General features: G+C 41.0%; 3 protein-coding genes across 5 annotated transcripts; all 3 read right to left on the bottom strand.

The window, feature by feature from the left end:
• Positions 1 to 414: 414 nt before the first annotated feature.
• ponzr1 (plac8 onzin related protein 1) lies at positions 415 to 2,962 on the bottom strand. Its single transcript, XM_077500807.1, has 4 exons — positions 2,808 to 2,962; positions 1,440 to 1,577; positions 991 to 1,136; positions 415 to 826 (listed from the first exon to the last, which is right to left on the bottom strand). The coding sequence occupies exons 2-4, from the start codon at positions 1,573 to 1,575 to the stop codon at positions 689 to 691; spliced, it is 420 nt and encodes a 139-aa protein (XP_077356933.1). The 5' UTR covers positions 1,576 to 1,577; positions 2,808 to 2,962; the 3' UTR covers positions 415 to 688.
• A 725-nt stretch (positions 2,963 to 3,687) lies between these two features.
• Positions 3,688 to 7,936, bottom strand: LOC144003985 (ankyrin repeat domain-containing protein 46). 3 transcript variants are annotated; one of them, XM_077500805.1, is made up of 5 exons: positions 7,801 to 7,936; positions 6,794 to 7,136; positions 6,191 to 6,349; positions 4,677 to 4,930; positions 3,688 to 4,265 (listed from the first exon to the last, which is right to left on the bottom strand). In XM_077500805.1, exons 2-4 carry the CDS (start codon positions 7,102 to 7,104, stop codon positions 4,714 to 4,716), a joined length of 687 nt encoding a protein of 228 aa, XP_077356931.1. In that variant the 5' UTR covers positions 7,105 to 7,136; positions 7,801 to 7,936; the 3' UTR covers positions 3,688 to 4,265; positions 4,677 to 4,713. The 3 variants fall into 3 exon arrangements, with proteins under 3 accessions (XP_077356931.1, XP_077356930.1, XP_077356932.1); XM_077500804.1 differs by having other exon boundaries at positions 3,688 to 4,930; XM_077500806.1 differs by having other exon boundaries at positions 3,688 to 4,930; positions 7,842 to 7,903.
• An 886-nt stretch (positions 7,937 to 8,822) lies between these two features.
• Positions 8,823 to 12,582, bottom strand: tmem185 (transmembrane protein 185). Its single transcript, XM_077501185.1, has 7 exons — positions 12,337 to 12,582; positions 11,652 to 11,828; positions 11,025 to 11,238; positions 10,864 to 10,947; positions 10,436 to 10,612; positions 10,241 to 10,364; positions 8,823 to 9,756 (listed from the first exon to the last, which is right to left on the bottom strand). The coding sequence occupies exons 1-7, from the start codon at positions 12,372 to 12,374 to the stop codon at positions 9,506 to 9,508; spliced, it is 1,065 nt and encodes a 354-aa protein (XP_077357311.1). The 5' UTR covers positions 12,375 to 12,582; the 3' UTR covers positions 8,823 to 9,505.
• Positions 12,583 to 13,013: the final 431 nt, after the last annotated feature.

Raw genomic sequence — 13,013 nt, 5'->3', positions numbered from 1 at the left:
ATGGTATTACCTCACTCCCGCGGTGGGATATCTACACTAGCTTTCTGCTATCAAGGACATGTTGGCTTTTTGAGTTCAAGATTCAACTCGCCTCACGTTGTGGAAAAAAAAAGAGGAATTGAAATGTGAATATTTGGTTAGTAAATCTGAAACTAGTTTCCAAATTAAACCATGTGTCTCTTGTTCCTCTTTTTTTGTCTTGGTGAGCTTCGGGAACTGTGGCTACGTGCAAGAGTATTATCGTAAACTGTGAAAAGAAAGCCCACACAAAACATGATCTAGCGGGGGAACACTAGCTTGCCGAGTCAATGACAGCCTTTCCAGACCCACTTTCTGTCTTTCAAGAGAGTGGATGTGGCTTGCCAGGCTGTGAGGAACACTGTATGCGATTAAAAATAACACTGGAAGCATTACTGTACTTGCACTTAGAAAATACTTTTTAATATGCTTTAACGTGATCAAACAGAAACATGCGTCATCAACGTCACACTGAAAGCCTTGCATTGTGAAAAGAGAAGAAACAGACTTTTGAGATCACAACAGGATATGTGTTAAACTAAAGAATAGAAATCGCAACACACCCAACTGCATGTTGCGTTCCCCCAACACTATACGGAGAACTTACTATGCGCAGAACATACAACAAGGATTAGTGCGCTATCGGCGGGTGCAGGTAGTCACATTGTCACTACACTGTCCTGACGACCTGGGTGCTAAAATCAGAGATCAAGCTCTGACTGGCCCTGATCTTCACCTCACGGTTCATCTGGCACCATGCGCACGGGAAACACCACATAAACTTGCAGCAATCGTCGCAGCAAGAACCCTGCGGGCACAAAAAAATGGTTCATTACTGCACATAAAGTTTGTTTTCAAAAATAGAAACTAATAAATAAATAAATCCATTCAGGGTCACCGAGCCCACTTCTCTCTCCGACACCCGCCCCCCCCCCCCCACACGCCCTTCCTTGGCCATGGCCAGCTTCTTACCGGGATGCCGTGCCGCTCCCTGATAGAAGCGCGAAGCATGCACGACACGACGCAGCAGAAGTCGAGCAATGGCATGGCGCAGCACCAGCCGTGCTTGCTTGCCGTCTGGCATTGCATGCAAGGGAAGCACCACAGGCCACAGCAACCTGAGAACGAGACAAGATGGGCGCCATTTAAACTGATAGTGTGTCATATAAGAATTACAGAGAAGAAAAACTGTACTTGAAAAATGATTACATTCAAATGTATAGCACATAAAAGTGAAAAACAAATATTTCAAAACAAAGTTTTCAAAAAAATGCCCATGTAATGTTAAAGTCAAATACAACTTAGCTGTACTTACAATATACATAATTCTAATTGATCTATTTGTTCAATATCTATTATCTGTAAAAACGGTACTTTGGAAGTACTTTGGAAATGATCTGAATTGTTAAATGAAGCCTTACAAGTGCCCATGTCGCTGCAGCAGTCACAAAGGCCAGTCGTCCAAGTGGAGTGATGGAAAGTGTTGGTCACCACTTGGGTCACCACTTGGGTGGGCTGCTGGTTGATGGCCTGGGTGGGCGGCTGGTAGTACGCCATGTCTGGAGGAAACAAAAAATGTGTCAATAATAACCTTTAAGTTCACTTAATTTGCATTTAATCTTTCAGATTTTACGTTTTGCGTTTTATGTTCCATACCTATACATGTAAGCACAGTTTTAATATTCCAAAACAGCCCCCAAAACACTTTTATGGCATTTCAAATTAATCTCGCCACATTACCATGAAAAAATGTTTTACAGATGATTTGAATATGAAAAAATGCACCAGAAGTGTAAGGACACCTTCTAACCAGTTGAGAAATATTACTTCAAGTTCAACATACTGTACTTCATTGACATCAATTGCTACTTTTTTTTTTTTTCTCAACTGGGCTTTGGCACTATCTTGTGGGACCTTAGGGTGTTACTCCTGTATCTCATGCCTTACGCATTCTACAATTAATCCACTCTTTTGATACACTGATCTGCATTTAGTAGCTTTGTACTTGTCGTGTAAGGAAAATAAGCCCGTTTACACCAATAAACAAACATTTAAATTAATAAAAATTGAAAAAAAAATATATAATATTTATACTAAAACTACAGTAATTGGATTTGTGCACGTTCTATGTTGTACACAGGCCAACTAGCCTGACCAAGGGAAACAATGTCAACCATTTTGAAATACATGTATTTGAAAATGAAACCCAATAATGTACTTCCTTCAGTCCTCATACAACGAAATTAGGCATCTTTGGTCACAAAGGAAATTATAAACTAATATTAAACCTGTATGTTAATAATTGCGGACATTAACCATTGTTTTTGAAGGTTACATAAGAGGCTAGCTCGTTTAGCGGTCCGAAGCTAATGAGCCCTAATCAACACCGACCTCAAAAATGAGGTTTTCTAAGGTTTACTAGGTTTTAGATATGTTTATTTGTAAGAAAAAATACAACGACCAATAAATTAATAATACCAAGGGTGGAATATGTGCATTAGACATAAAATAACAACTATAAGTTAATATATGATGAGATAAATTGTCCATGTCCGAAAGGAAAAATGAATGAATTAAAAACAAACTAGCTATCACGAGACTGATAATTAGAAGTCCCCACTTCATTAATGATACGTCGTCTGCGTTGTAAATGCATAAAAACAAGTCTTTGCAAAGTAAAAACAAACAAACTAACACCCCCCCCCCCCACACCCACACACACCCACACACAAACAACCATCACAATATTGAGAAAATTTGTTAAAATATGCAGACGAAGAGTCCATTACCTTTCTCTTCTTGAGTTGAGGAAATTTTAAACTGAATCCGGCCGTTATCCACGTGCGCAGTGCAAACCTGTGCGAAATGTTTCGATTTCCAAAGAAATCCACCCCCGCACCCCCAATCTCTCCTGTGAGTATAAACAAATCAACTCGATAGAAGACGAACAGAAAGTTAACAATGTGGAAATCACAGTTACATTCAACTAAGTAACTTTTAACATGCCCCAAACTTTAGTTGCTACGTTTTATTTATAAAATACTTCGTTATACATGTGATATTAAGATCAATATTATTTATGTGCTGTAAGTTGTATATTATTACCCATATTTGTTAATTTTTACAGTTAAAACTTTCACTGTGTCACAATATTACACATAAATTGTACAATCAAGCCGTCATTGTATCATTGTAACTGAAGATTACACTTCTTTTGCACAAATATGACTACCAGTTATTTTTTTTCTTGCTTTGATTTAATTTCTTTCAGTACCTCAATTCTGTGCTTGTACTTGTTTTCACTTCATTGGTTTCCATCAGTGCAGTCCCCTTCAAAAGCATTGGAATGGCAAGTTCAATTTCTTTGTTTCGTGTACTGAATACATTTTAGGTTTCAGATAAAAAGATGAAGTTCAGAACTCCAGCTTTTAATCCATGGTATTTACATGTAGGCGTGTTAAACAACACTTTTTGGTGGCACAACTTTTACATATAACTGTATCAGGCTTGTGACTCATGGACTTTCTCAGACCGTTACATTCTTCATTTGAAATATTTTCCAGGACTTGACTTCGGCCTCGTTCAGTTCTTGTTTGTTTCTGGGGGGCTTCTCCCCTCAATCTCCTCTTCAGGGCGTAAAATGTAATAATAAATGAGCATCATCATTACTTGTATTGATTGAAATCATACAGTTTTATTCATATTTGCTAATTGTTCACATGGTATGATCACTGTGCCTAACAATGTGGTTTTCAAATATTACAGTAAAAATACAAACAATAAACACATGCCGAGACAGGATGTCAAGACAAGATGTGGGACAGAAAACCAAGTTGCATGCTTGTAAGCGGAATGTCTCTATGAACACCAAGCAGTGTTCTCATCCACAGAGACACACAAAAACCATAAATTTTGCTGGCAAGAATGTCATTCTCAGGAATGAATACACGGTGAGGTTTACAAAAAAACTAAAACAATCAAAAAAGAAACAAGGTATGCAACATGTGCAATGTACAACTTGAAACAAGTGCATCTATTCTTGAAAGCAGCTGCGGTTACATTTAGCGGATGAAGACAAAGAGAAAGAAAGACATTTTATTTTTGTTATCAGTACAGAGGTCAGTAATGCCTTACCAAGTGTCCAAGTTATCCAGATACAAATTTATCCTTAAGCCCCCGCCTATTCGTATTCACAAAATTACCTATTTAGGTTTCTTTGTGGAACATCACAACATGGCACCAAAGTCCTGGATAATAGGAAAGAATTGGTGTCAAAGAAGTACATTTCGACTGAGAGACAAACAAATTTGTAAATTGGGAGGAGCCCATTTTAGTCTGGCTGCTTGTGCATGTACACCGGTGTACTTAAGTAGATTTCCCAGGTATCTGTATATATATTTTTACTTAATAAACCCTACGTTCGAAAACAGATATCTGTACTTTCTGTTCCTTATTTTGTCAGACAAGGTGTGTTACTTTTTTGACATTCACAGATGAGACAAGATAAAAAATAGCGTGGGGTCAAGTAACGAGCACGATGCAGGTTCATTCACAACGCATGTATTTTATATAATTGACAAAAAATTTTCCTTCTTTATGTTTTTACGGCAGGGATGGACGTCAATCACTCGCATATAGATGTACTGAGAGAGCCTTACTGTGAATCAAACTACGGCTAATTCCCTCTGCCGTCATTCAGTGCACAAGCTCCAGCTGGCTGGTGGAGAAGGGCAGCACGCCGCTGACGTAGTAGGCGATGCCCAAGGAGAGCAGGGCGATGACCACCAGCAGCAGCAGGACCCTCCAGAAGCCCAGGTCCTCCACAAACTCCTGCCAGGTGGTGCGGAAGCTGGACAGAACGCCCTCGCTGCTTTGCAGGTTGGGGTTGAGCAGCGAGTGGCTCTCCATGGCGCTAGAAGCACACAGGAGGGTCACAAGTGGGCGGGAAGCACAGCTTGCGTGCGTGAGCGCTTACGTTATGGTCCGGGATATTTCGTGACCGTTTATCTCTTTGGTGTTGAACTTGTTACAGTATTTTTAGAACACATACTGTCACAACTCACACAGCTAGATTGCGAGATAAAAAGCAATATTGTTAAAGTAAGTCCAAATTCTCTTAAATTAACATCTCACGATTAAAATCTCGACGTTTCATTTTCATGAAATAAACATCATGAAGTGTCCAAAAACACATTTTGTGAAAGGTATACACAAAGGGTGTCAAACTCATATTAGTTCAGGGGCCGCATGGAGGAAAATATATTACTAAGAGGGCCGAATCGGTAAAATAATGGTATATAACTTAAAAACAATTACCGACAATTACATGCAGATTTTTGCGCCAGCCCTAAATTACGGAGCTCAATTGTAATCTATTGTTAAAAAAAATAACACGAATGCAAATGAAACGCGGCAACACTTTGCCTGTATGAGTTCCGGACATGTTAAATCTACCTGTTTTGCGTATATATAGTTCCCAGAATGCATTGTGTGGCACAGTTAATGAAGTTATAAGGACGTTAATCCCTGTCATATGTATTTGTGTTACCAGTCATTGAATTTGTGTCGTATTTAACACGTTTATGTTGGTCTATGATTTAAAAAATAAATACATAAATAAACCAACGATAACTTTAAGTTGTGTAAAATAATGACTTCCAGAGCCATTCCGTGTACAAGTTACACTACTCATCTGAGGACCGCTTGTGAAATTACAAATTCATATATTTGATTGTGGCTGGCCGATTAATTGATCCGACATTACAATTTTTTTTTTTTTTTTATTGTACAAAGTCATCTCATGGGCCGGATTAAACCCCTTTGAGGGCCTAATCCGGCCCACGGGCCGTATGTTTGACACCACTGGTAGACACCAAAGACATCTCAAAATAAAGCAAAACCGTTGCTCATGACTTTGATGTTCAGCTTGAAATTTACACGGTACTATCAATTGAAAATGTCATCACTCAGGGCTTAGCTGCAAATGTCACATGACCAAACCCAGAAAACAGGTGAGCTGTGATTGGTCGTTACCTTTGGCATTGTGATGTCATTTTCAGTCGACAGCAAGTGGCATAATGGCCACCCCCGAGATGGAGAAAAACGGGTGGATTTTGCTGCTTTAATTCATATTCCACATACACACGCAAAATTGTTTAGCCTTATCACTTACCTCTCGCTGTCGGCCATCTGCATGGTCTCCAGCTTGGAGTGGGCTCCTCGGTTGAAGCCTTTCACCTCCTGCTCCTCCAGCCCCTCCAGCAGACGGATGGCGTCCTTGTTGACGCCGCGTCTCTTGGCCAGCACCAGCGGCGTGGAGCCGTTGTGATTACTACAAGAACCGGCATAAACGGGCGGCGTCACGCTCGAGTGAGTGAGTTGCACCATCAAGAGTGGTACCTTGATTTTAATTCATTTAATCCGTGACCGAACTTCAGATTGAATTTCCTCAACTTTCCCCACTGAAATGGTGATAACCAATTCCTGTCCCGAAAATAGAGGTCATTTTCGATCTCCTGTGCTGGTGTACAGTTCAGTTATATTTAACTTTTTAGTACAATACATTTGCATTTAAATCTATTTTTTAGACATGACTGAACAGAATGTGCTGTTTGAAGAGAATGTAAGAAAATACCAGCATGTAATAAGCAAACCTCAGGCCAAAGATGATTATTTTTTTTAAAAAGGGCAATATCAGCTGTGTATTACTGGGGCACTCACAAATCAAGGTAGCACTGTAAATATGATTTGTCCAGAAACACATTGCATCGCTTACCAGATATCAATCTTCAGCCCATTGGACACCAGGAACTGGATGGTATCCACATGCCCACACAGGTGCAGCGCCGTGTTCCCCTGGTAGTCCGTCGCCAATAAATCTGCACCGAACTTGTGGAGCAAGCGACAGATTTCTACATTACCCCGCGCTGCAGCTAAGTGCAGGCCGGTGCGACCCCGGTTGTCACGGATGTTTGGGTCACAGCCGGTTTCCAGGAGCCTCTTGGCGAAGGGCAAGTCTCCATCGATGCAGGACTGCAGCAGAGGCACGTTAGTCTGCGACGAATCGTTGATGAAGACATAGGACATGTCCGAGTGGGTATCAGAAAATTCCAGCGTACCTGTATTGGAAAGGACAATGTTAGTTCCCAATTCCCACACATAAAATAGAACAAGTAACATTTTTATTTTTTTATTTTTTTTTTTACATTGGTTGGCCTATGTCAAGAGTGGAGTTCAATTCTACATGAGAAAAGAACACGAGTGACCCGAGCCCGAACCATGCAGTTTGACAGCTCCATTTATGTTAAATTGGTGAACATTACATTTATTAAAATTATATAATTATCATACATTTTGAGAAAACTGATATTTTCCAAGCGAAAACACATTTTCACATTATCTGTAAAGGAAGAAAAATACTTATCCATTATGCCTGCGGAAGGTGATGTAAATTAAAAGCAAATGACATTCAGAATAAAAGTCTTTCCTAGTAGGCACTTTTGTTTTAAATGTCATTATTTGCCGATTTTTCGGGAGATTTTACGTTTAGGCCAATTGCCCAGCCTTAATTTATATTACACAAAAACACACACAGGAAGCATCACATCCTTTTCGAAATTACGCGTACATTGAAAAATAAGATGGTTTATAGCTTCAGCTAATGTTAGCCTGAGAGCTAAACATCCTAGCCGGATGGAAATGTTATATGCGACTCGACAACAGTTGAACACAATAAAAAATGTGAAAATGATGGGTAGAAGATTACACGTTAGCTGGTAGTACCTGTTAATATGTCAAAAAATAGCCGTGAAAATATTAGCTACCTAGCAGCTAACACTACGAGTTGTTTTGTTGCCGGCGTCTTCTTCTTCTGTTGACGCGTATTTTCCTGCCATCTAGCGGTCAAGGTTAAACCTGCAAAAATATAGTGTTCGTTGGTTTTCCAGAATTTCCAAACTTTTATAGTCAAGACGCGATATCTGTCAACCACATAGTTTATTTTTTAATTGCTTTTTTAAATTTTAATTTTATTAACAACATACGGAGCCCCGCAGGGGACATCACGAAAAAAATTATGATTGCAATATAACGCGATGGGCGGCGCGAGTGGTTAGCACGTCCGCTTCCCAGTTCTGAGGTCTCCGGTTCGAGTCCAGGCTCGGACCTTCCTGGGTGGAGTTTGCATGTTCTCCCCGTGCCCGCGTGGGTCTTCTCCGGTCTCCTCCCACATTCCAAAGACATGCATGGCAGGTTAATCGGGTGCTCCGAATTGTCCCTAGGTGTGCGTGTGAGTGTGGATGGTTGTTCGTCTCTGTGTGCCCTGCGATTGGTTGGCAACCAGTCCAGGGTGTCCCCCGCCTACTGCCCAGAGCCAGCTGAGATAGGCGCCAGCAGCCCCCGCGACCCTTGTGAGGAATAAGCGGTCAAGAAAATGGATGGATGGATGGATATAACGCAATGCTATGTGCCTGTGTGACAGTTTTTTTTTTGCGGGGAATGTATTTTTAATTCTGCCTCCACCGGTTTTGTGAGCTTTTCAGATCGTCTGACTACTCATTCTGTATCTCTCTGCTCGCTTTGCAAACACAAATGTAAATCTGTTCTGGATTCACCTGTAGATTTAAAAAAAAATCAATTTCATATCAAATACAGCAGAAGCCACACATAGCAGTCAAACAACAATTCACACTCACATTCCCACCTAAGGACAATTTTGTCTCCTCCGAATGCTGTGGAACCCCTTTGAAGACTAATTTACGGACAAGTCAAGGGTTTTCATTGTCAATAAAATACACCTAAAAACATTACACTTTTTTGTCATTTTATTCTGCTTTGTCATGATCCGCTGATAGTAGTCGAACAGATCACGTAACCACATATGTACATTTGCATCCAAACCATCAGAAGTTGATGGTCACTAACAATCAAGAACGTTGGGAAACGTGTCAAATACAACAGGGCAGCTTTGTTTCTATTGATCAACTGAAAATTGGTTGGTTGCTCTGGTCCCTAATGAGACATATTCATTTATTTACAATCGAAAGGAAGAAGGGGGGAAAAAAAAGATGGGACAGCTCTGAGCTATTTAAGTGCATTTTCCATCCATTATTTTTTTTAGGTCAGCACGCAATTAACCCTCTTGTTACATTTGTCAGGAAGCATAATACCGTTTCCAAACTACCCATAAGTTTCCAAAATTAACTTGAACTTTTTGTAAGTAGTGTACGTGAAAAAAAATGTTCAATGACTTGTCAACATAACAGGAGGGTTGACTCCAAAGCACAAGCAAAAAGAATGAGGTGCCAACGTTTAAAGTCTTTGCCGCGAGGCCGTAACAAAGCTAGCGTCTCTCCACTGGTCCCATCACAGAGCGAGGCGGCGTCCATTTTGTAATCCCTAATAATCACCTCCTTGCGGTGAAAATGACGTAGCAGGATTCCGCACAGTTCAAAGGAGCGGCAGCTCTACTTGGAGTGTTTGAGCCCGCCTAGTCGGGCAAATCGATGCAGAGTTTGGGCGGCGGGACAAAGTATTTGCCGGGACTTTGTGTGATCACCACGCCCGTTTTTTTGTGGAACATGGGGGCGATCTTTGGCGGTGGCTCGGGGACAGGCGGGTCCTCGGCGGCCTCGGGGTCGTCGCTTCGTTGGAGGTCATAAGAGACGTTGCCGTACTCTCGGAGGAAGGGGAGGAGCTCCAGCAGGAAGTGGCAGAAGTCCTTGCGGATGCCAAACCACCCTAGAAGGACATCAGGTCACAGACAGCGAGGTTAAAATTAGGGCTGCAACTAACAATTATTCTAATAATGATGAAATTTTTTTGATTTCCATTCCAGTATGCAAAATCAAGACATTATTTCAAAATTGACCGTCTGGAAAATGCACGAACAAATTGATTAAGTTTGGTCCGTAACATGTTACAAAATCTGCAAAAAATGTTGGTTGTTTTCCAAAGTAAAAGATGTTTGTTAATCAGTTTTCCTTCATGGACAACTACAGTACAGAAATTTGACAACATTAGCTGCTGACAGGTTGAAATCAGAGGATTTCGACTATTTTAGGTTAAACACTACTCTAGTTTTCACTTTTCATTTTCAATGGGCTGTTCAAACTAATCGCTAAAACTTGACATGATTTAAATGATTCTTTTTTCAATCATGAAAACATCACAAAACCACATCACAAAACCTTTTTATCCCACACACCCATCACTTTCTACTCACAGTGGTTTCCGCCTTTCTGGCCGAAGGTGGTGACCATGAGCGTGAGTAGCGAGAGCCACAGCGGCACGAAGACGCACACGTAGCTCAGGCTGTTGTGGCCGTCCAGCTTGTGCACTAGGAGGATCTGCGGGATGGGAAATAGAGCAAATGTCAGCGGTGCGGCCCGTAGCGACGGAAATGTCGCCGGGGCCTCACCTCGAAGGTGAGCAGCGGAACCACGATGGTCATCCAGCTGATCGCCATGGTGATGTGAGTCCGCCGCTGCTCGGCGATGATGTCAATGGAACGGAGGAAAAGGACAGACCAGATGATGTAGTAGAGGACGACGAGGCACAGGAAAGACATGAGGATCCACAGTGGCACGCACACCACCTGCACACACCATTACACCGGTGATTCTCTAAGTGTGGCTCCCTCTAGTGGTCCGCAAAAGAATCAATGCTTAAGTCCAAGTTAGTTGTTTTTAACTTTTAGGTTCAAAACATTTGCATTTAATCTACAAGAACTGTTTGTTTTCAAACATGGGTCAGTTAGGCCCGCAAAGTGTAAATAAAATGTCAAAAAGCTTAAATATCATATTGTGCTTTGAGTCAAACGAAAAAATCAAAGCGATTGGCCCTCACCAGCCAAGGCCAGCTGATGATCCTGTCCAGCCTCAGAGCGATGAAGATGAACTGGAGAATATTCACCGAACAGAACACCTCCAGCTAAAGAAGAGGAAGCGTGTCATGACCTTTTCACCTTGTAAGACGATTCAATGCTTCCTTGAGGAAACCCGTTTTACCTCCAAAGAGCGGTCGTGCCTGAAGCCCCAGACGCACGCCGCCACGGAGACGGGCGACACGAAGAAGAGCGGCATGAAGACGAGCAGCCAGAAGTAGTTGCCGTTTCCCCTTGCCACGCGGTCGCACACCAATACCTCGAACATGAGCAAGAGGACGTGAAGCCCCACGGCGATCAGCATGGCCTTAAACTCCACACAAGTCTCACCTTCAGCCCTAGTGGGGACGTAAAATGCCACAGTCACATAAGTTGAGCTCTCGTAATATTTAATTAAAGAGAAAAAAAATCAGTAACATTCACTATTAAGTAAATACCACAACAAGCATTATCTGGTTATTTTTAAGAACCATTATGCCCATCAGAGACAGAAGGCAAAACTGAAAAGGTGTCAATCATGTCAGAAAAGAGAAATGTGTGCATGTGAAAGCCAGCACACATTTCACATAATGTATTTTGTTCTCCTCTGCTGTCTGTTGCCAGATCGGTACTGCATGAGAACTTGTTCTCAATTGCCTTAACTGAGTAAATAAAAAGAAATAAAATATTGCAGGCTTAAAAAAAAAATAATCACAATACAATTTTTTTCCAATATCGTACTGCCCTAATGTGGATACAACGATGAGCATACCTGTACTGAGGGTTGTGTGCCCACACTCCAGTGCCCACTGACGCCCCGATGATGACCAGCAGCTTCCACAGCCATATTGGCGTGAACACTGCCCAGTAGCTCCACTGGATAACCCCATCCAGCCTCAAGGACAGCAACACGGAGAACAGCAGCAGGCACAAGTAGATCAGGAACTTGCTGCAAGGAGACGGAAACTCGCATGGATCAAGTCAAATTGCCCGTAAACGACATGGAGACTCGAACTTAACCTACTACAATACTGTATAATACAGAGCCAGCGTTGCAAATCTATTACTGACGTAACAATCAGCCACTTGACTATGTTGCCCATAAGCAAGATAATCATTTATACGAAGACATCAATTAAATAAAATTGAATCGTGAATGACGCTGTTAAATAAGCAAGAGAATAATGAATTCCTCATTACCTCTGAAGAACAGATTTGCACGTTATTAGGTTTTATTACACAAGAATCAAAAACAGTTGCGACGTTCAATTATGTTCATTCCACTTAATTTATACAAGTACATATTAGCACCTTAGCCAGCTCTAAACATTTTTTCACTTTCCCCTTTTTAACTTTATAGCCAGCAATTTTCTAAGTTGTATTTGTTCAATGTATAACACAAACTGACGTTGACATCCAGCTAACGCTACTCGATGAGCCAAACTTCGCCGTCGTACCTGGGATTAAAATCCTGAAAGAGTCCCCGTAAATTCATGGCGCAGTCGAAAATATGACATTCGTTGGTTACTTCATTGTTTCGATTTGTTAGTGAATTTTTTTCTACTTTTGAACGTTCCCCAGAAAATTCCTCGCTAGCTAGCTTGTGTGTTTTTGTTTTTCCCCTAAAACCTCCATCGGAAATTACGTCAAGGCACGACGGGCGGGTACTTCCGTTCACAAGAGCGAAAGACTGACAGAAATAAATAAAATTTATAATAATGATGATAAAATGCCGCCACACGAACAAATACAAGCTTAACTTATTAACTTTAGTTTAGCTTTGTTTCTCCGGCATCTTTGTGACTTTTCTTCGTTTAAAAACAAACAAAGAACAGTAATACAGATACCAGTTTTAATTCAGGTACCGTTTTAACTTTCAATAATTACTTGTAAAATGTTAATTTTTAAGACAAACTACCTACCAAAAGTTAAAATTGAGATGCTTTCCTGGGTGTCTTGACATGTGAAAATTGCTTGACACTCATTCTCCAGCAGTGATTCTCAAAAGTTTGGCGCAGCCACAGGCTCTCAGCTTTAACTATTTTAGCATGACGTACACTGCATTTCATTTTTAAAAACTGTTTGTTTTTTGTTTTTTTAATTACTTTTGAGGTTGACTTTAACTGCTATGTCC

Source organism: Festucalex cinctus, chromosome 16 (genome assembly GCF_051991245.1).
Source record: "Festucalex cinctus isolate MCC-2025b chromosome 16, RoL_Fcin_1.0, whole genome shotgun sequence".
Classification (NCBI taxonomy): domain Eukaryota; kingdom Metazoa; phylum Chordata; class Actinopteri; order Syngnathiformes; family Syngnathidae; genus Festucalex; species Festucalex cinctus.
The sequence above is the reverse complement of the archived record's forward strand: the minus strand, read 5'-3'. Positions and strand labels throughout refer to the sequence as shown.